Consider the following 22268-nt stretch of genomic DNA (forward strand, 5'->3'; position numbering starts at 1 on the left):
CTCATTTAACCGACCGTAAAATACTAGACCTTTTCAACCCATACAAGCTACCCCCTTTGACTCATCGAGTTATCCCTAAACCAGCGCCACATGGTCCATTAGAGAAGATTATAACAATGCAACTCCCCATTCGATGGGCCTCATAGTCATAGCAAGTTAGCAACACAACTGCAATGAAGTAGGCTATCCTCAATAAGCTACTCAAAGGGCGGCGTAGCAACAACCCAACCAAACACCAATTGAGAAAACCACAAAATCCCCTTCCAATTGACAACACTCTATTCTCACTCTTTCTCTTTCATAGTTTCATCTTCCATTTCTCAATCTCACCAGAATTTTCTTCCAACAGTCAAATACTCAAAAAGTAAAAATGAGCGAACCTCCGAAGTTATACGTTCACAAACCCAAGAAAGGTATATTATTATTCTTCACTTCTATTATTACTTGGTCTAATTTCTAGCTGAATTTTCCAATAAAATATGTGATTGATTGTGATTGCGACCCGCTAACAAAGATGGAATCTTGTTGTTTTCTTCTTGTAATTTTATAAAAATGGCTGAATTTATTTGATTGATGAAAACAGCTCATTTGAAGCAATCCAAAGTACCAATGGAAGCCCAATCATCAACAGCAACACCATCATCTTCTTCGTCAACGGGTGGTGGTTATGGCGGTGGAGCTTCCAAGCCTCCAGAGGTTCCAAAGCAGTCTTTTTTGAGGCGGTATAAGTTCTTCGTGCCTCTCATCCTGTCTGTCAACCTTGCTATTGGAGGTTCGTTTCTCTATCTTTCAGTTCATATTTTGAGTTTTGGCATCTGGGTTTTCTGTGATTTTGCTTGTTTTGTTTGATTAGGAAACTGAACTGTAATGTTTAAATGCAATTTTTGGAAGATGTGATTCTTAGGGTCTTAATTAGTTTGGATGAGAATTGCCAATTTATGGGGTGAAGATTTTGAACTTGATTTGGGTCTAAGGATTTAATGATAATTTGGGTTTGACGCAATCAATTTTAGTTTGCGGGAGAATGGAGATTACTTTGCAGAATGTTTTTAGTGATCAGAATGTTGTGATTAGTACATCTGAATTAAATATTCTTGCTGATTTTGATCTTGGAGACTTGGACTGCTACCGTGATTAACAAAGGTTGCTATTAGTTGATTAGTTTATGCATCGCAATTTCTATCGCACTCCCGGAGTACCATGAGCATAGTACTCCGGGATTAAAACAACGTTACTAAAAAAACAAACAAAAGACAAATATGCACAAACGGGGAACAAGAGAGAAAAAAGTTCGATAAAAATTAAGGACTACAAAACCCTAGCTAAATCAGTAAATTGAGATGGAGAAAGGAAAAAAAGAGAGAAAAACTTAAAAAGCATACTTGAATGCCATTAATGATGTCAGATTGAAGAAGGAGATAACTGTGAAGAAGACAATCAGACAAAAGCAACAGAATAAAACTAAATGTATAGAATAACATCAAATTATTGAAAGAATAACATAAGGTTATATACAAAGTAACACAATATAAGAATATAAATAACACGATTTAGTAACATAATTATATTTATCAAAATAACATATGGTGTCTACACATGGTTTTAACAAAATAACACAGGAACACAATTAAATAACAGAAGCCTAAGAAGCAAAATAACATTAGGTTTTAAGTAGAATAATTTCATTTAATTTACAAAATAACATTCACCTCCACTACTTCCAAAGACTAAAATAACACACAATAAACACAAAATAACATAAGATCTAAAGAACAGTAACATCATTTTGAAATAACAGTAGCCTAAAATCAAAATATAGAAGCAAAATTTGTGTCTCTCCTTTTTCAGCTTCATCTGCTACCTATATCTCCATGTGTTAATTGCATATTAAATTTTAGAAAATACAAAAATTATCACAAATTCAACACTAATTAGCAAAATAATTTACAATTATTCAAAAACTTACTTCATGTATTAATCTATATTAGTTTTGGGCTTGTTTGAGTAGGAATTTTGTCTTCGATGGATGCAGTTGAAGATTTTTCACTCCATTTCCAATGGAGAAATTGTAATTTTAAACGGAGAGAGAAACAAGAAAAGTGAGTGGAGTGAAATAAAATGGTTTGAATTTTGGTCCATCTTTCTTATATATAATTTAAGTTATTTCATATTTTTTATTTGTTATTTCGTAAAATGAAATTTCGCAAGCGCTTCTTTTAGTTGGGTTTTTAGCACTTAGATTAGGCCTAGAGTACAATATTAGGTACTCCAGGAGTACCGTATACTAATTCTTAATTTTGACTTCCTGTATTTGTTACTTATGGGCCTGCAGATGAAATTTGCTGATAATGCTGTTGCTTATATGTGTGAAGATGATTTCCTTTGATTGATATGAGTAATATGAAACCCTTCACATGGCTAGTATCGTTTTCACTCAAGACAATACTTGTACTCATATATGTTAGTATGCTAAAATTATTCCCTCCTTTCCTCCTTTCTTCAGCCCCCGGTTTATAGGCCATCTCTAATATGTTCCCCTTGGAGATAATAGTCCTATACGTACTCACCATGGTGCCTGATGATTGATATAGAATAGACTCATTAATAAACATTTCCTTGTCTGTTACTGTCAAATTAAATGTAGCCACACTGGTTCTTTTTAATCAAATTGTCCTACCATACATCTTGCCTGCATATATGCACCATGCACCATCCTGCTTGTATGACAAATATAACCCAGTATCTGCTGTTAAGTTCACTAAACTGTATGTCCATCATTATTCTTGCTTTCACCTGTTTAGAGCAGGCTTTGGTTCGGTGTCAAACCAGTGTTATGGCGGTATCATGCTGCTTATATTCTATATTAACCTTCACTTTGCATTAACGTACTGCTTATAGTATCTGGCTGTGGAATTGTCTATTAGTTGTAATTTAACATTTGTTTTCCAATACTCTAGTTTCTTAGCATCTTTGGACTTGATTTGTGCGGCAAACTTAGTGCTCTGTTTTTTTTTTTTTTTTTTTTTTTTTTAAATATGATTTTATTGTTATAGTCCGTCAATCGGAAAATTTGAAAAGTTAGTGGTTTTTGCCATATTAAGCTGGTAACTACTAACTGGTAAGTGTGTTTATGCTGAATCTGTGCACCAACAAAGAATGAATTGTGTTGTGACTGGAAATTGTGTAGTAACTACAACAATGACTTGTGGCTTACGAATGTAATATTATAAACTTAAAAGCAAGTTGACCATATACATTAAGCGCCTATTTCATATGTAAAGTAGAGAATTGAATGAATGAAAGAGGAAGTATCTTAATGTGATAGAATGATTACATATGATTACAAGTGGTCTTACAATACCTAAAATATGTATATATGATACATCAAACAATGATATAGTATAATTTGCCATTAAAAATAAAAGTTAACATTGTATGAATTGAAGTTAGGTAGGTAGTCCTACAGAGGCAAAGATGAAGTGATGAACTTAGCTATATATGACAATTGTATATTGCGTTTCAATAGTCAAAAGAGAGATTTTGGGGCTCCAAAAGAAAGCCTTTTCAATTATTTAGTTTGCTTAAAAGGAGTTTAGCCCTTAATATTATTCTTTTATTCCAGTAGATTTAAATGATGGCCTTTAGACTACTATGTGGAACAATAATCTTAAGGGTCATTAATCTTTATTTAAGATTCTGACCCTTAATTTGGAAGGTTATAGGCAACTACTAACCTACTTTATAGTATGTGTACATTGTTCTCCTAACTGTATTCTTAATTTGTCATTTATGTATAACATCCAAAGTGCAATTTGCATTCCAAAATGAGGTGTTTAATTATAACTAACTTTTACAATAACAAAAACCAAAAAAAAAAAACTTCAAAATTTTAGAACAAGGCCTAAAACTTATAAATAACAATTCACGAGTATTGTTAAGTATTACTATACTATTATCATACTAAAAAATGAGTGATTTTCATAGAAAAATTCACAAAACACTTCACTTAGAGACAAAGAATGCGCCTGAACTTATGTTATACATTTAAACCTATAACATTAGCTTAGGCATTATAGATCATATATGATCACCACAATAATAATTAGTAATCGAGGGAAATACGTGTGCAAGTGCATATTATAATGCATAATATATTGAAGATAATGGGGATGGGGGCTCCATTGGCTCCATTATCCAAGTAAGCCTCTTCAAACTTTGGCCTGTCAACTACGAGTAATATGTATATGTGTGCATTTTTAGGGGAGTAATGGAGGATTATCTCTATTAATTTGTCAGTTTGTTTTGTTTGAAATGATGGGAAAGTGTGAGTTGGGGGTCGAAGTTTACAATTAACTATCACATGGACGCACGAGGGGATGAGGGGACGCCCTTAATCCCACTTAATCATGGTTCTGGCCATTCTATCTACTACATACCAAGTATAAAATAAACTTCTAAGAAAGCTGTCAAGGAAAGTAGTCGTTTATACTTTATTTCCCACATACAAATATACTTTCTCATTATTTTAATTTTTTTTAAAAAGAATATTGAAAAGAGTGTTCTTGTTGTATTTGGGACTTGGGAAGCTTTACTAAGTACCAGCAAGCAATTTCTTAGATGTGTTAGCTTAACAATGGCCTAAAATGTTAGCCAAGAGGCAAATTAAAGTAATTGTAATGATATACGAAGTCTTTATTTTGGGGTGTAGACAAGATTTAATCCTAAGTGTTTGGTATGATCATCTCTCGATATTCTAATCAACTACTTTTGTTCCTCAACTTATTACCTTTAACCTTCAATGACCTAAATAAATAAAGTAAAAATGTAAGTAAGAAATAGCATGTGATACTTAAATCAACAAAAAATAAATAAATAGTAAACTAGTAGATTTTGTGCTAAATGAAAGATTATTCAATAAAGTGAAACTCAAATTATAATTTAGCCTAAAAAATCTCCTATTTGGAGTATCAATTTTATGAATATTGTTTCTACCAAAACATAAAGTGTCCAAACAACATAAAATTATAAAACAATAAGAAAGTATAGATTCAAATTGATCAATTACCTGCCCAAGAAATTTGTGGAGCTTAAGAATGTGGAAATATCGAAAATCCAATGTATGCTTTTCTTTATTCTACCAATTAAAAATTGTATGCTTGTTAGAAAATGCATAAAATTTGGACCATCTACAATGGTTGAGAAGGACCATTCTAAAGTACCAAAATTAAGGGTTTGTTCTTGTTAAACCAAACAAAACGCCCACGAAAACCGGGATATATCTTTGATATAATTTGCATATATTTCTGTGGTTCTAGGTATAATCACTTTGACTAGAATCAACGCAAACAAACAAGCCCCAACAAAATTAAGCATTGGATCCGCTGTAGTATCATTCATTGTTGCATTGCTGAATTATAATGCTTACCAAGACTTCCTCTTAGCTCTAGGTGTATGTTATGCTCTAGATGTTAATTATAGATATAAGATTAAACCTATGCTTTCATTCCTTTTGCACCCTAGCTACTTATTATTCCTCCAGTTTACCTAATCGTAAATTCTATTGTACACTTCACTCTCTAATTGTGTTTGGATCGTGGGATAGATAGATGTTATACACACACCATTATTTACTTATTTTCCTCGTGTTTGTATCATTTAAGGTAGGTGTGGCGTTTGCTACATGTACAACAAAATTTGATCAAAAATCGCATTTGTTCTGTCATCCTTGTAAATCTTAGGTAATACAAAGCTAAATCAACTCCTCCAATAATATATATTTTAGAACAATAATCTTTTATTGATAAATCACCTGAACCTAATTGTTCGTAAAATATGAGAAGATTATATATTGAAATAATGGTACAAACATTGCATCAGTGTGTATACTTAGTACTAGAGATACTCCATATCTAAGCTATCAATATCTTTTTTTGTCTTTGGATGTATGTATAGGAATGAATGTTATAGATTACATTATGTGTTTGAAAGATCGATCAACGGTCTAAACAGCCACAACCATACAACACAATCAAGATCTCACCTTTTATGAGTTCGGCGCCCGTGCGCATATCCATGCAAATTCATAAGTAGCGCAAGTATTATATGATTATGCATACTTCATTACTTGGCCCCTCTACTAAATACCAAAACTATAGGTTATATAATATTATGTAACCATAATATTTTGCTATAAAGCTACACTTAAACTTGTGCACAAAGTGCAACAACTAAACCTAAACCCCAGAAAATGGACATTCCCTGCATCTGGACTTTGATTTCTCTTGTCATTGCTACTGCATTTTCTCTCTCCTACATTTTCCATTTTCTTAGGAACACCAACCTCAAATTCATTACAACTATATCATTAAACCACCCTGAAACATCAACTACTAAAACTGCTTGTACTAGTACTACTACAACTACTAGTTGTACAACTAGTTCAATACTTCCTTTAGGTACCAATGGATGGCCAATACTCGGCGAAACCATGGAGTTTATCTCCTGTGCATATTCAGATCATCCTGAGAGTTTCATGGAGAAACGACGTCGTTTGTAAGTACCAGTCATACAGAATTAACATTTATTGAATGCATTTTTTTCGAATTTTTTTTAGAGATTTGGATACCCTTTGAGGTTAATTTTAATGGGTATTTTCGGTTTTTTTTGTGCTGTACAAGGTATGGTAAGGTGTTCAAGTCTCACATATTTGGGAAACAAACCATAATATCAACAGATGCAGAGGTGAACAAGTTTATATTACAAAGTGATGCAAAATGGTTTGTTCCATCTTATCCAAAATCATTAACAGAATTAATGGAAAAGTCTTCAATTCTTTTAATTAATGGAAGTTTACAAAGAAGAATTCATGGACTTCTTGGTTCCTTCTTTAAATCATCACATCTTAAAGCTCAAATCACTAAGGATATGCAGAGTTATGTCCAACAAGCTATGGATAGATGGGATGATAATATTCACTCCCCCATTTTCATTCAAGATGAAGCCAAACAAGTGAGTCGCCTCCTGGCCTCTTTCTCACTTCTAATTTAATTTAACTGTGTATGCGATTTAATGAAACTCTCTGCAATCATATTGATAAGATTGCGTATATCTGAACCACATACCTTACCTTGGCTCAAAATTTCATGTATATACATGGTTTGTTATCTTAAAACTAAAAAAGATGGTTGTAATAGTAAAAAAAAGACTCAAGTTAAAAATTGGTTATTTTCCAAAGGTGATTAGTGACTAATTTTGGTTGGAAAAGAATCAATAAAGTGATTACAATATTACATAGTACTATACATGCTATTAACTTATCATAGCTGTAACTTGTAAGTTTTGTTTGCTTATTATTTGTAGGAGTCAGTGCTAATAAATTATTATGTTTGATGATTGTCAGATTGCTTTTCAAGTGCTGGTAAAAGCATTGATTAGTCTGGATCCAGGGAAGGAAATGCAGCTCTTAAAAAAGCAGTTTCAAGAGTTTGTTTCGGGGCTAATGTCTTTGCCAATTAACTTGCCTGGAACTCAACTTTACCGGTCATTACAGGTACACAAAATTGCTTAAACTTGTATTTTTTTTTTTTTAATGGTCCGAATGAGCCACAAGGACATTATTTGAACCTGTGATATGTCGTACACAGATGCTACCTTATTTTCCGTTAGCTTATTATTGATTTCCAGTCATGATAATATTGTTAATTTTTCATATTTTTCAGGCAAAGAAAGAAATGGTGAAGGTAGTGAAGAAAATAATAGTGAGTAAAAGGAATAATATGGTCCCAGGAGGAGCAGACCCAAATGATGTGTTAGATGTTCTGTTAAGTGATCAAAGTGGACAATTAACAGATGATTTAATGTCTGATAATATGATTGATATGATGATACCAGGGGAAGATTCTGTCCCACTTCTAATTACTCTTGCTATAAAATACTTATCAGATTCTCCATTAATCCTCCAAAAATTGACTGTAAGATTACTTTTCATGTATTTTATATTTTATTGTATACTTTACAGAGTTTTAATCTCCAAATTGTGAGAATTGGATAATTTATAATTTACAGGAGGAGAATATGAAAGTGCATAGGCTGAAGTTAGAGCTAGGGGAGCCCATGTATTGGAGTGATTACCTTTCACTGCCTTTCACACAAATGGTAAGATTGTTTGTTGGGGACGGAGATTCTCTCCAGTAACTAGACGATATTGTAATAGGGGGAGTTGGTGTTTAATTTAATTTAATTTCCGCCTCTCAATCTAGTATGTAATGGATACGATGGTTGAATATATAATTGGAAAAAATTGTAGCTTATGAGTAGTTTTGTACGTGCAGGTAATCACGGAAACTTTGAGAATGGGAAATATAATCACAGGGTTGATGAGAAAAGCTATGAAAGATGTGGAGATAAAGGGTTATTTGATACCAAAGGGATCGTGTGTACTTACGTATGTTAGATCAGTTCACCTTGATGAAGATCTTTATGACACGCCTTACCAATTCAACCCATGGAGATGGCAGGTTAATTGTTTAGTTTCAATTCCTTTTGGCGATGTAGTTTGTTATTATTTACTAAGATCATCATGTATGTTCTTCATTTTCACAGAACAAAGATACAAATAGTAGTAGCTTCACCCCTTTTGGTGGCGGACAACGACTTTGCCCTGGGTTAGATTTAGCTAGATTGGAAGCCTCCATTTTTCTCCATCATTTTGTTACACGATTCAGGTAACATAAACAGCATCATCTTCATCTTTTAACTTATGCACCTATTACTAAGACATAACACTTTGTAGAAAATTCTATTCATCCTGTTTTTTATGAAACATCTTTTATACACTCATTCAAGTTAACAAAACGTACCCAATTTGAGACACTAAGCTAGTATGTACCATTAAAAGTTGTGATGAAACCAATCTTTCAAAAATTTATTCTATAAATTGTTATATTGACACCATCCAATCACTTTAATAAATAATAATTTCTCAATCTTTATCTTATTCATCACGTGAATGACTACGTAACAACTCCGATATTTTGAGTTGAATTCATACTCGGTATAATTTGTATGTTGACATGCATGCAGATGGGAGGCTGAGGATGATTCCATAGTCCATTTTCCAACAGTAAGAATGAAAAAGGGAATGCCAGTTTGGGTCAAAAGGAGAAGAGACCCTTAATTTTAAGGGTACATGTCCTGAACTCCTGATGTCCTAACAAACATGGACTCTTTCAATGCCAACTTTTTTCCTCACTCTTATGCAATCAACACTATTTTAGACGATCATCATGCAAACATACAAATTTTTCCTGCAGTTGCACACGTGTGCCTGCTCTTCACTCGCCTGCCAAATTGTCCTATAAATATATACAATACTTTTTTATTTTTATTTTTTATTATTTTAGGAAGGATGGGTTAATAGTTATCCATAGAGATTTGGTATCTTTGTATGAAATATGTCATTTTGTATCATAATTTTTGTTTTCTTATGTTAATATGTTAAAGAATATGGTATATAGAAGAAAATTGTATCTACGTCTAGCTAGGTTTAAAGTGTTACCAATAGTACTTGTATTTGTTTTCATAGAGTGGAAATTTGAATTATGTCAATGTTAGAGAACAAATAACTCAATTATCATTGAAAAAGAAGCGATATCACTATAAAATTAACACTCTCAACGTTACTCTAACTGTATAATAAACATATATTATAAGGTGAGTAAACAAGGTAATACTTATTATTAGAACGTTTTATATATATGATCGATTAAGGCAACAAAAAACCTACACACTTTAGCTAATGAGAAACCATGCTTCAACAAATCTTCATTATGGACTAAACCTTTGTAAGTAATTAAAAAGTAAAATCTTACCTTCATTTTCCTATCGGCTATGAGTTTTAGGACCTTAGATCATTTTTATTACCGGCTATGATTTCCAAACCTCTTCACTACCTAAAGGATTAAATTACCAAAGCCCTTCACTGCCTACCGCCGGCTGCAATTCCCAGGGCCCTTTATTTTTAATTGATTAAATTTCAGCTCCATCATATTACATAAGATGATAAGAATATAATCAAGTTCATTGTTCAAAAGTTCCAATCTTAATAATCCAAAACACAGAGAAGATACACATAGCTAATAGGTAAAGTTACTTAAATATCTATCTTATCTGTTCTTTACCATAAAAAAAACTTTTCTCAATTCATTTTTTTTTTTTTTTTTTTTTGAGGAAACTTTATTCACTTTGTTGTACATCTTCAATTTTCCAATTAGCAGAATTGTCTAAATACGAGACTTTGAAAATTCAACAAGGTAGAAAGACTAGAAACTTTGTAAATGTGCCATGAAGGAAAGATTTGATAATAGGAGATGAAAATGGAGAACATACCAAATAATATAATGAACACCCAAATGTAGTGACACAACATGGCCTTAACGGATGAGGGACTATGAAAAAGAAAAAAATGGATGAGGGACTAATGGTGGTGGACTGGCGGTAGTTGCGTGAGGGTTTTAGCCCAATGCTACACAACTAGACCCAAATGGTTCCATTTGTACGAGCCCTTACAAAAATTAATAAGTTGCCTAAGTTGACCCAAATATTATTTTGAGTCGACCAATACGATACCGTTTGCGCAGAATCTGCTGCAAAGTTTCTGTGTGGCGTGTGCACCTCTAAAACGCCAAATACTTCCCCCTTCGATTCTCCTTGAATAATTTTGCTGGGAAATTCATCTGAATTTACGACTAACTACTACTATTTCCACCATTTTTCAAATTCTAAGGTATTATTCCTTGTATAATCTCTTCATTCTCTTTAAACTGTTTATTTATTTTTCCGGAATTTCATTGAATTAATTTTTACCATTGATTTTTTATTTTTTTAATTTAGCGAATTTAGATTGTGTAATTTATTGTTTTCTAATTAATTATTGTGGAATTAATTTGACTATTGTAATTTTTTATTTCCTGGGTTAGTTCGTTTAAATTTAATTTTGATGCAGACTGTATAAACCCCATTTCCTGCTTTTGTCGATTAGGGTTTTATTGTTGTTCTTGAAGAATTTATTTATTTATTTTGGAAATTGTCGTTGTTTTTTTTTTTTTTTTTTTTTTTTTTTTTTGTTAAAGTTGGGTAGAATTTGATTTGCTGTGTTTTGATGTAAGAAACTTGACTGTGTATGTTTTAAACTGAAACAACAGTAGGGTAAATTCTGCTGAAATTTGGAGTTGGTCAAAATGTTTGTATTGATTATATAGTTTCTATTTCTTTGTTTGATGGAATTATGAAGTAAAGGGTGTGATAATGGCGGGGAGGAATCGTGGACCGCGTGATGGGTTTAGTGATAGGCGTGGTTACCCCCCAGGAGGACACATTGTTCGGGGAGGTCCTATGCCGAGACCTCCACCTTTTCACCCTGCTGTCTTGGAGGAAGAAATTGAAATACAGCGCGGTGAGATGCATAAGCTTTTGGAGGATAACAGGAGGCTTGCTGATGACCGGGTTGCATTGCAGCGAGAGTTGAATGCAGCTAGGGAGGATATTCATAGAATGAATCTTGCTATTTCTGACATTCGTGGGGAGCATGATGCCCGTTCAAGAGAGCTAATTGATAAAGGTATGAAGCTAGAGGCTGATCTTCTTGCAGCTGAGTCATTTAAGAAGGATGCTACGCAGATGCGCACGGAAGTTCAGAAGTTGGAAAAGATTCGCCAAGAATTGGTTGGGCAAGTTCAGTCGTTTTCAAAGGATTTGGCTAAGTTACAATCGGAGAATCAGCAAATTCCACATCTAAGAGCTGAAATCGATGGCATGCAGCAGGAACTCATGCGTGCAAGGTTTGTAGCCTGTTATTCTCCTTTTTGTTTATGTATTCAGAGGCATATGTAATGTAAGCTCTATGTCTATTGCCAATTTGAATCTTTGTTTCACTATTTACAGGACAGCCATCGACTATGAAAAGAAGGCTAAGATTGCGCTGCATGAACAAAAGCAAGCAATGGAGAATAATATGATCTCCATGGCACGTGAAGTTGAAAAGTTGCGGGCAGAACTCACGAGTAGTAATGGCAGACCTTGGGCTGGTGGTACTATTTTAAGCTTTAAGTACTGCTTTCTTTTTGTCTTTTTTTTTTTTTAGTAAAGCAACTCACTCGCCGTTGTGGAAGTGGAAGGCTCAACTTGTTTGGCATTGTAAACTGTCATTTGTTTCTGGTTTATCATTTCAATGAAGATTATGAGCAAAATATCTCAGCATGAGAAAAAAATAATGATTTTATTCCGCAGATTTTTAGGACCTGTTTGTTATGTTTCCATTTTTTTGTAATCTTGCACTTAAGGCTTATGCACTCTTTTTATGAGCTGCATAGGTCGTTAGTAGCCATCAATTGTATAGAGTGTGTAAAAGTCTAATGTGGGTTATTATGTTTCTTTTTCTTTTTTTCATTTTTCTATTTTTCCTATTGCTGGCTTCTGATACAATCTCCTTGGCTTGTCACTTTCAAGGTGCAACTTATGGGATGAAACTTGGCAGTTCTGATGCCGGCTATCCTGGTCATTATGGAGATCCCTATGGTTCTCATATGGTAGGAGTCATTTTTTGTGGACTGCAACCTGTTGAGGTTATTTTTCTAGTTTTGTAATGTTTAATTTTCTTGTAGGGTGCTGCTGAGAAGGCTCCTCACTATGGATCAGGATCTGCTGCTTGGGGTGGAGTTGAGAAGCCTCGTGGTTCACGAAGATGAAGAACTCTCTTGAGCCTGGCCTTACCTCTTATGCTTTGCTAATGTCCAATGTATGCAAAAGGTTTAAATTGGTAGATTTATAATTGTTTGCTTGTCCGTTTTATAGTTGTAGATGGGGTCCAGTTTCTTGGTAAATGGATGTGCTACCGCCACTTTTGGTTTGTTAGTGTTGGCACCTGTGCTTTACTTTTATATAGGTTATGGTTTTCTAGTGCTTGAAATTCCCTATGTGATCATACATGTATGCTGCGTTTCTATAACATTATTTAGTGTTATTTATTAGACATTGTTAATTATATATTTTAGCTTATTTTCTCCTCTTTTCCAATGTAACTCTTATATTCGATGTCAAATAATTTCCACTTGATGTTTATATATTTGGGCACTAAAATTTTCTCCTGCAGCATGTACTCTTCTTATTGTGAATCTATTATAAATTTTTAAGTTTCCTTTTGCCTGCTATATATATAATACTTGGCAGCCTCTGATCTGTTGGTTTACCTTGATTAAGAGAAGTTATGGGGTGCTGTTCTCAAGTTTCCATTCAGGATCATTCTTGCACTCAATTAATCTACCTGGAAATCTTGTTTACCACTTTCCATTGATTTTTGGCAAAATGGACAGTGGTAATTACAATCATCCTGCTGTTGACCTATGTGTCTGCTAAGACAGCTACAAGTGTCAAGCTCATTGGGTCACTGAGATGCTTACTGATTTGGGATCAAACTAGGGACTCACCTAGAGGCTACCATCATAAGGCAGGCTATATGTTTGTGGCTGTTGCCCTTTTATTGTGCATCTTAAGCTTGATGTTCAAGTTTACAAGGGATTCTGTATATTATTATAATAAGCTCATATTGTTCTGTTCACGGTTCTGGAATTGTTATCTTTTGATTGGTGAAGGGCTGAAGTTTAAGAGAGTGATGTTTCTATTAGATAGTTTTGGCTCCTTTGTTTCAACTTTCAAGTGGCTGGTGGTGCTGTAGTGTTTGTAGTCTTTGGCTAACTTAATTCATGGGGCATCTCTTGATATGATTTGACCATTGATTAGTTTATTAGATGATTGTTATTACATTTGGGACTGTTGGATACAAGAAAGTGATACGCTAATGCTACTTAGTACCTACCATCTCATAGGCGGTTTGTCTATTTCAATGCTCTTTCTCTTGATTACCCCCATTTCGTTAGTCTCCTCCATTCCCACAAGAGAACCCTTTTCTTTGATCTTTGATCATCCAAACCCTTGATTGCCTGATAACTATCTGGCCTATCTCTAAAATTTTCTCTGATGAACTATACGCACAATGATTGGTTTGCTTGCCTAAGTATTCCGTTGCCTCGTCTTGTTACTCTTGATTACCTATTTTTTTCTTTCCTTTAATTGAACATATCAATTGGTTCCTTGTGCAGCCTTGAACTTTATCTACAAGCTATTAAGGAATGGGGAATGGTGGGTTGTTTAGTCTCTTTGGATATTTTTTAGACGTTTTTCTTATGATTAATTTTGAGAAAAGCAATCCGGATTCTGGTCTTCCGGATAGATTTGTCAAGCTAATTTATTATTCTTTGGTGTCTGCTGCATCATGCTTCCCATGCTGAGTTGTGAAGGTAAATCTTAGTTCTAGGTCAGCTAGTTCTTACTGGATAACATTGGTGTGGATTGACTTGGTTAGTTTGAATTTTGAGGGTTTTTGAAGAGATCAATGGAGGTATATCTAGATCAATCGGTGGTTTTGGTTTTCTGCAGAAGTTATTGATATGGAAAACTGAGTTATGCAGTTTGTTCTGTCTAAGATGTTGCATGCACGGAGCTCCTAAGAAAAAAGTTCTTTGAGAGTTGAAAGGAATAAGGTATGTATGATTGGATTTTGAGGATTATTGAAGCAATTGATTTCAAGGTTTATGAGCTCAGTGCATGCTAAAAGTTTTCCATTCTGACATGATGATCTGATGACGTATTCGTTGTTAACTCATGTCATAGTTTTCTTACTGTGCTCTCTCTCTCTCTCTCTCTCTCTCTGATCTATAGCTCTGCAAAATGGTTGAGTGGTTAGATACACTGGTGACCTCGCGTAGATCTTCGATTACGGATCCAGAGAAACTGAAGCCTGGATGGTTGGATAGGAGCAGCAACTGATATGAGCTTCATGGGCAGGTATTCTTGTCTAGCACCATAATTTATAAGTCAACTGAGTATTGTGTAGGATTATACAAGGCTATAACCATTTTGCTCATTCTTTAGTTTATGAGTATCTTAGGCTATATTGAGCTGTTTAGTCTGTTAATGCTTATTTGAAGTCTAGCATTTTAAAGTCTTCCTCCAATTCTCAGCCCAAAGACTATGGGATTGAAATGAAACTTTTGATATTTTCTACACTCTTAGGCTTTGAGTAAGAGACAAGCTCTCAAACACAGGTCTGTTGTATCTGGTTCTATCTAAGCTTAGTTGTCTAAATGCTTCTGTCTTAGCTGACACTATTTTTTGTTATGATTGTTAAACTTAGTTTCCTAGTGATTGTGCAATTTTGAAGCAAACTGTTTGAGGAAGCAGCCGTGTGAAGAGGGTGATCGATTGTTAGTTTAATGGAGCTTCTTTTAGGTTGAATTGAAGTTATTCTTGCGAGCTTATTTACATCCTGAATTATTAGTGGAGCCTGATAAGTGTTACTTCATGGATAGGTAATAATTTGCATCTGCTTGAGGAGAGTCGAAACAGATGCAAATCTTGAGCCATATCACATAATGGTGTCTAAGTAATAGACATTATGTGTATCACTGATATATTGTTGCAAGCATCTCCACCAGTACAGAGCATGTTAGTTTTGAGGAAATGCTTTATGTTGTTTGGTGGAAAGACTTAGAAAGGAACTTTTGTTTTACTCCTACCCCTATTTGTACTACTATAGTTCTATTCCATTGCAAAGGATTTTATTTATTCCATATTTATGACTTAGGAGCCTTCTACCTAGAAAGATTCTTTTTTTTGAAGAATACCTAGAAAGATTCTTGAAATATTGTTTAATTGTTTACAATATATGCTTATGACATGTCCAATTTTACTTTAGATGGAGACCTAGAGGACCTGGATTTCTCATTAGGAAACTTCCTGCTTCTCATATACTACCTTTCTAGCACTTTAAAAATTGTACATAACTCCTTTGGTTCTATTTGTATTATGAGGATATATTTAGAAGCTAATGAGAATTATATTTCCGTCATGTATCCACCATCTTTTGGTAGGACATACATCTGCAGACTTGGACACAACCTTGTATAACATTGCTAACCTAGGCAGTGATAGTGGTGATTAGGTCAGCTTTTTTTCTCCTGTAAAATGGCTATTTGAGCTCAAAATAGGTGCTCAACTAAGTACTAATTGATATCGACATCTCTAGAATTAGTTTATGCAGCACTGACTGATATTTACTTTGTAGTGAGTTTTTGTTGCATGCCTCATCTTCAATAGCAAGTCATTATAGCCAAATCAGACACTTGGACACATACCACGTCCAATACGAGTGCCAGATTCTGAGCAACATATAGGGTGTACAAGTCTTCTCTATGGATGGATGATGCTTGCTGTGATATTTATCATATAGTGTTGTTTTTCTTGAATTTTTACCTTTTCTTATTATTGATGATTTGTTCTTAATTTCTCTTACAGATCAAGTTACTTTACCTTCTTGTTTTGAGGAGCATGCTAAAGACAGCCAAATAGGTATTTATATTCTATACCATCCATATCTATAATTTTTTTGTAAAAGATTGAGGAGGTGGAATGGAGGGGTTCACCTGTAAATTATAGCCTGTGATTCTTTTCTGTAAAAAAAATGACTCAGATATCATTATGAGTGTTGTTTTAGGTATTTCAATTCCAGAATATAGTTGTTTTGGGCTTTTGTTTTTTTTGGTGACCACTCGTATTTGTCAAAGCTCAACTTAGCCAAAGATATCTTGTTATTTGATGTTTGGTTGTTTATGTTATTTTTCATTCAGAATCTAAAAAGGTCAGTAGATACCTCCTATGTTTGTGAAGTTTTGTTTTAATGGTTTTTACTTGGGGGATTGGAGTTCGTGTTTTTATAAAAAATCACAAATTATTTCTCTTCTTGAAGGCCATTCGCAATACTTATTGCTCATTTTTTGTATTACAAATTATAAACTTAATAACCTCAACTTCTTTTTCTCAGTTATTGACAAGTAAACTCATTTCTATTGTATTTAGTGATTAGCTGTGTTAGCAGTTGAAGAATGGTGATTCTCATTTTACTTTTAGTCTGCATTCGTAGTGCAAACTGGCATGTCTTATGTGAATGGTATGGTGGGATTTATTGTGTGTAGGTTAATGGAAGTGGGAGATTCATCTTGAGAGGAAGGGTCTCTCTCCCTGTTCGTGATTCTATATCTTTTGATGATTTTTTAAATAACGTTTCCACCTCTTTTTATATGTGACCAAGATCCTCTACTGTTCAAGATCTTCTTAATCCATATGTACAAATCATAATAATGCTCTTTCGACATTTTTTTTAACACTTCCTAGTATAGTTTGTTGGATGTGAAATTCATGAGATCTTCAAGTGGTGAAAATAGGTGGCAGCATTTTCGATCTCCTTCCCTGTACTGGAGTTTGTGTATCAGGAAAGTTACTGCAGCTTGCTAGTTCTTCGAGGCAACCATCTTTTCGCACATTCACAGGATAAGATACCAAATGTACACCTTCCATGTCCACAACCTCTTCTCCACTGTAGATCTTCCACATCTGCTCCCCAATAGAACATATACTTTCTACACATTCCAAGCGATGTGGCTCCTCAAATACTTTTTCCAATCTTCCCACGTGCTCGTACCACAGAGACATCCGATATGCATAAATTTCTCCATTTTGATTTTGGTCCTCACTGTTTATCCTGGTTTGATAGCATCCTATCGCAATCTCTGTGTCTCTTGCTCCATCCATCGATCTCTGGTTTATGTTTGCAGATCCTATCAATATGTATATGTCATCCACTGGCAGAGAGGTTATGGCAATCAAACAGTTAGATGTCAGTATGTTTTTGCAACATGAATAAAATGAAATATATAGTATATGATACGAGTTTGAATTATATCATTTAACCTTTTGCATAGACCTTTTATGATATGAGCTTTAAAAAAGAGAAGACATAAAATTTGGTTTTACATGATACATCACTTTTTTACTTTTCTGTTTTCAAATATATGATAAAAGACTATCAGAAGTTATGAGCTTCTATTTGTGTAGCAAGAAAATTGTAAAAGATTAAGTACAGTAGGAAAGTTGAGTTGGAAAAAGGACTGTGCATACCTATCATTATCTTGGAGTGGACATATACCATGAACCTTCTATTTGTTTGGGCCTTCCAGTACGACGTTGAATGATGAGGAGAAAAGGGAGGAACAAACTCCCCTTCTCCTTTTTTCTCCCTGTTAGCAAGGCAGAAAAAGTTCAAGTAGTCTTTGGGATGTGCTTGCTCCCCTGTTTCTTTTATTGCTTGTCCTATTAATCTGTACATTGTTGTCATTGTCTCCCTTGTCCAGTATAATATATCCTGTACACTTTCACTCTCTGGTATCCCTTCTGGCCACATTGGCATTACCACATAGACTGAGAATCTCTCTCGGGCCCTGATTTTACTTGCCACCTTGAGAGCTATCTCAATTGGGATCAAATTTCTGCAACCACTGTTCTGATCTTTTTCCCATAAACTGCATCCTTCAATAAAATACTGGTTCTCAATGTATATGAATTTGTCTGCTTTCCTGATTGCTTCTACATAGGCCTCATGGATGCTTTGCTCAGTGCTAACTTTGTTTGACAGTGGACTTGCAGAGAAATGGTCAATGGAGCGAAAAACCTGCACTTTCCAGTTTCTGTCAGTCTCACTTGGAGGAGAAGACTTATTGAGTGTTTCTATGGCATTTGCTGGGATTAGTAGTGCAGGGTCACATTGCTTGATCCATCTCTGCTCAAAGTTGTTAAGCACATCCCATGCTGCCTCACCTGTTATGCAAGCGTGTGCATCATGCCATGGCTCTCTTGGTCCACCTTTGTGAAGGCTAGCACCCGCAATATTTGTTTGGTAGAAATCTTGGGCATGGAGCTCTGTATTCAGTGTCCGAAATATTGAGTGTTGTTCGGTATCATAGCGGCCATCACAAAGATCTACACCACCTACGAAGCTCATGATTTCCCTATTTCTTGGGGAGTTTTCTACTCTGGTGTCTACAGTTATAGTCTTCTGGTGATGGCTGAAAAAAGTGGGAAATTTATTGTGTAATCTTGGGCATAATCTGCATACTACTTTTGTGTTCTTGAAGTAGGCTAAGGCATCTTCATCATGAGTCTTCATCAAGCCTTTGTTTTTGATAAGTGGTATGGATGTTTCGTCATTCCAGAGCATAATTCTCACTGCTGCACCTTCTTCTGCTTTTTGTCTGAGCAATTCCCCGAGTGTCACTCCTCTTGCACGTGGAATTTCTGTTTGAGGATCTCGGACCTGCCATAAAGCTTGTCAGAAACACAAGAAAAAGGGGAGTAGGATATGGATCACAGAAACAAGAATTCAACGAAAGTTACGAGACCCTATGTTATATATGCCTGAAAATTCACTAGCTATGAAATTGGTTTAAATCCAATTACCAGCACCATCTTGGGATTGAATGACCATCCTGCAATGTATATTAAATGTTTTGCATCTTCAAGGGCCTTATACACATCCTCCCATAGCTTTCGTGGAACACCATGGCCAGGTAATGGTGGTTGGAAACAAGGATGATGGTGGACATCCTGATAAAGTGTTACATTGCAGTTGGATCGTTGTGGAAATGTTGCATTTCTTAGGCCCTTGAAGTCACCACTATCGATTAACTTTCCCCAACTAGGCTCCAAATCTGCTGGCTTAAACCATAAGATGAATTGGAGCCCAAACTTTGGCTTGGGTTTCCCTTCTTCAGAGAGCAATGGAAAAAAGCCATTTATCAAGCTTGCTTGAGTGACAATCTGATGTGCCTCAAATTGTATCTTCCCCAGGACAGAGCACTTTGTTTTGACTGTGATTGTGATGATTGAGTCTATGGGATGAGCACAGAGTATCTGGAAGGTCTGGTTCCAAATTCGGTCTCGTTCACTTGATGTCTTTGCCATTTTGTGTTGGCCTATCTTGATTGTCACATATGCTGGCCTTCCGCTTCCTAATAAACACTGCACAGGTATAATCAATGTAAGCTTTTGTTCCATATCCAGCTCCATATACGGTTATGGGGTATCATTAGCTATTTTTGTGCCCTAGTTTGATGATTGGTGTGTTTCCACTGTTGAATCATGTCTTGTGCTTTTGGAGTGCTCTGATATGGATACTTGTTTGCTATTTTAGGACTTCTGCTAGTTTGCTTCTAATGCGTGTGTCATACAAACTGTAATTAGGGGCTTATATACAAATTAATATAATCGGTTTTGGGCTATTAGGAATTGTCAATAGTACCAGGTACCTCTACCCTGAATGATGAGACCTTTGGCTCTCCATGAGCAGGTAAACTGAAGGACATAAAACTATGGACTCACCTACATATATCTATAGTATGGACAACCTACATATAAATAACTTGTATCATTGTATTAACTAGCAAAAAGTTTTATCTGAATTAAGGAAATTATATTTAGGTTTTTGTTTTGTTACTAAGCTGCATTAGTATCCAATAAAGCTACAAGTATAACAATTCGTAGTTAGGCACCCATGCTGACCAGGATGATCAGTGCAAGTGTGCTTTTGTGCAAATTATGGGTAAGCTGTGCCCTCTCTGTTCCTTATCACTTAATATCTTGCTCTTGATTATTCTGAAGCCTCTTAAAAAAATTTAATGCATATTTCGTTGATACTTACACTGAAGGGGAAGGATGGTGCAAAAGGTGTTGCATGAAAGATGGTGACTTCCAATGTCCCGTGGAGGAATTTTTTGCCTTCCATCTCAAAAGCAGCCTCTTTTGGGTGATTGGGGGGTCTGTGACTGAGATGAGGAGGGGGGGAGGGGGAGGGGAGAAGGAGAGAGAAATGAAGTTTTAATGTGGCTGGTTAAGATATGAAAACTTGTTATCGCTCATATAAAGGATTAAGGGAAACTTGTTTAAATGTGGCTGGTTAAGATATGAAAACTTGTTTTCGCTCATATAAAGGATTAAGGAAATTTGATTGTTGAAGTGTAAGACAGTTTTCTAGGGTTGATAACTTGAAATGCAATTGTTACCTTGGCAGTTGAAGGAACTTATAAAACTATGCAATTTTAGTCTTAGAGGCAACCTTCTTGCCTAATCATAGGATTTCTCTTTAAGTTGAAGTTAGCTGAATTCAGAGAAGTACTAGAGGTTTATGTTAATCTTGAATAATGTCAGTGCAAAATCTGCGTTTTCATTTCAAGTAATTTTGGCTTATCAATTCAACATGCATTATCACCTTTTATTCGTTTCATTGCATATTCTGAAAAAATTACAAGTTTTTCTATCAGTTATCAGTGTGTTTGCCACTAAAAAAATTAGACAAATCTGCTGTTTATATGAGTACCCTTTTTATTTTTTCCAATTGATTTCGTGGCTTGTATAGTACCATATACTTCCCATTGTGCCAAATTTGCTAATTTCGGACATGTGTATAACATGTGGTTATCCTCTTTATCAGAATTAGGTTATTTGATATTTGTTGATGTCAAATTGACCTAATGTAACTATCTTCGGTATAGATAGGTCATAACTTGATGGATGTATCCGGCATATTGGGATGTGGCTTTGTCACTTGTCAAGTGCCCTTGGTTCATATTCTATTCTTTTTGCAAAGGTAGTATGTTAACGTGTTAATTTTTATTTTTTTTAATATACTTTGTATGCAGTTTCCATCCTTAAATTCCCAGCAATTGTCAAAGGTGTTCAAGGCTTCAAGTAAACTCAAACCAGCTAGATAAGGCAGAAAGAGAAGAAATTGTAAATGTGTGATGACATCACCAAATTGGACGGTCCAGTTTTACTGGAATGAGTAACATTTTCAGAAAGGGAAACCCACAAGCTATCAATCCTAGGCTTTGGATTATCCTTTTTGTAGGCGATCGTGTTCAGTGAAAAACTGGGAAAATGAAAGGTGAGAAGGTGCAAATTATCTGGTCTATCTCGTTGTATATTGTCATCCTTAACTGAAGATTGATTTTGGTCTAAAATGCGCTATGTCAACTTTTTTCTAATATGGTAACTCTTGTTCTTCAGTTGTTGAATATCATACCTAAATAATACGATTAGGAATCAGTTTTTTTTTTTTTTTTTTTTTTTTATGAAGTAACATATTTTGGCGTTTTTTAAAAAAAAAATTGCTTGTGATACTAAGCCAATCCTGAAAGGCCATCTTTGCTTGTGATAAATCTTCTTATATCTACAAGCATGTAAAGATGGGCAACGGGCCGTGCCGTGCTGCCGCGGACCGTGCCGCAGTGGTGGACGTGCCGTGCCGTGCCAAAATTTGGCACACCCCA

The 22268-nt window shown here is 35.0% G+C and overlaps 3 protein-coding genes across 5 annotated transcripts; 2 read left to right on the forward strand and 1 right to left on the reverse strand.

Moving 5' to 3' along the window:
- Window positions 1-146: 146 nt before the first annotated feature.
- Window positions 147-9645, forward strand: LOC145569931 (3-epi-6-deoxocathasterone 23-monooxygenase CYP90D1-like). 2 transcript variants are annotated; one of them, XM_081628899.1, is made up of 11 exons: window positions 147-413; window positions 584-772; window positions 5953-6552; window positions 6678-6741; window positions 6931-7008; window positions 7400-7549; window positions 7719-7970; window positions 8065-8154; window positions 8331-8516; window positions 8602-8723; window positions 9082-9645. In XM_081628899.1, the coding sequence occupies exons 3-11, from the start codon at window positions 6248-6250 to the stop codon at window positions 9173-9175; spliced, it is 1341 nt and encodes a 446-aa protein (XP_081485025.1). In that variant the 5' UTR covers window positions 147-413; window positions 584-772; window positions 5953-6247; the 3' UTR covers window positions 9176-9645. The 2 variants fall into 2 exon arrangements, with proteins under 2 accessions (XP_081485025.1, XP_081485024.1); XM_081628898.1 differs by having other exon boundaries at window positions 6678-7008.
- Window positions 9646-10611: 966 nt separating this feature from the next.
- Window positions 10612-13043, forward strand: LOC145569933 (protein FLX-like 3). 2 transcript variants are annotated; one of them, XM_081628902.1, is made up of 5 exons: window positions 10612-10783; window positions 11296-11837; window positions 11941-12086; window positions 12505-12584; window positions 12660-13043. In XM_081628902.1, the coding sequence occupies exons 2-5, from the start codon at window positions 11305-11307 to the stop codon at window positions 12741-12743; spliced, it is 843 nt and encodes a 280-aa protein (XP_081485028.1). In that variant the 5' UTR covers window positions 10612-10783; window positions 11296-11304; the 3' UTR covers window positions 12744-13043. The 2 variants fall into 2 exon arrangements, with proteins under 2 accessions (XP_081485028.1, XP_081485027.1); XM_081628901.1 differs by having other exon boundaries at window positions 10613-10783; window positions 11291-11837.
- Window positions 13044-17096: 4053 nt separating this feature from the next.
- LOC145569932 (phospholipase D alpha 4-like) lies at window positions 17097-20750 on the reverse strand. Its single transcript, XM_081628900.1, has 4 exons — window positions 20642-20750; window positions 19402-19962; window positions 18067-19258; window positions 17097-17750 (listed from the first exon to the last, which is right to left on the reverse strand). The coding sequence occupies exons 1-4, from the start codon at window positions 20723-20725 to the stop codon at window positions 17317-17319; spliced, it is 2271 nt and encodes a 756-aa protein (XP_081485026.1). The 5' UTR covers window positions 20726-20750; the 3' UTR covers window positions 17097-17316.
- Window positions 20751-22268: the final 1518 nt, after the last annotated feature.

Source organism: Chenopodium album, chromosome 12 (assembly GCF_948465745.1).
Source record: "Chenopodium album chromosome 12, dcCheAlbu1.1, whole genome shotgun sequence".
Taxonomy (NCBI): Eukaryota; Viridiplantae; Streptophyta; class Magnoliopsida; order Caryophyllales; family Amaranthaceae; genus Chenopodium; species Chenopodium album.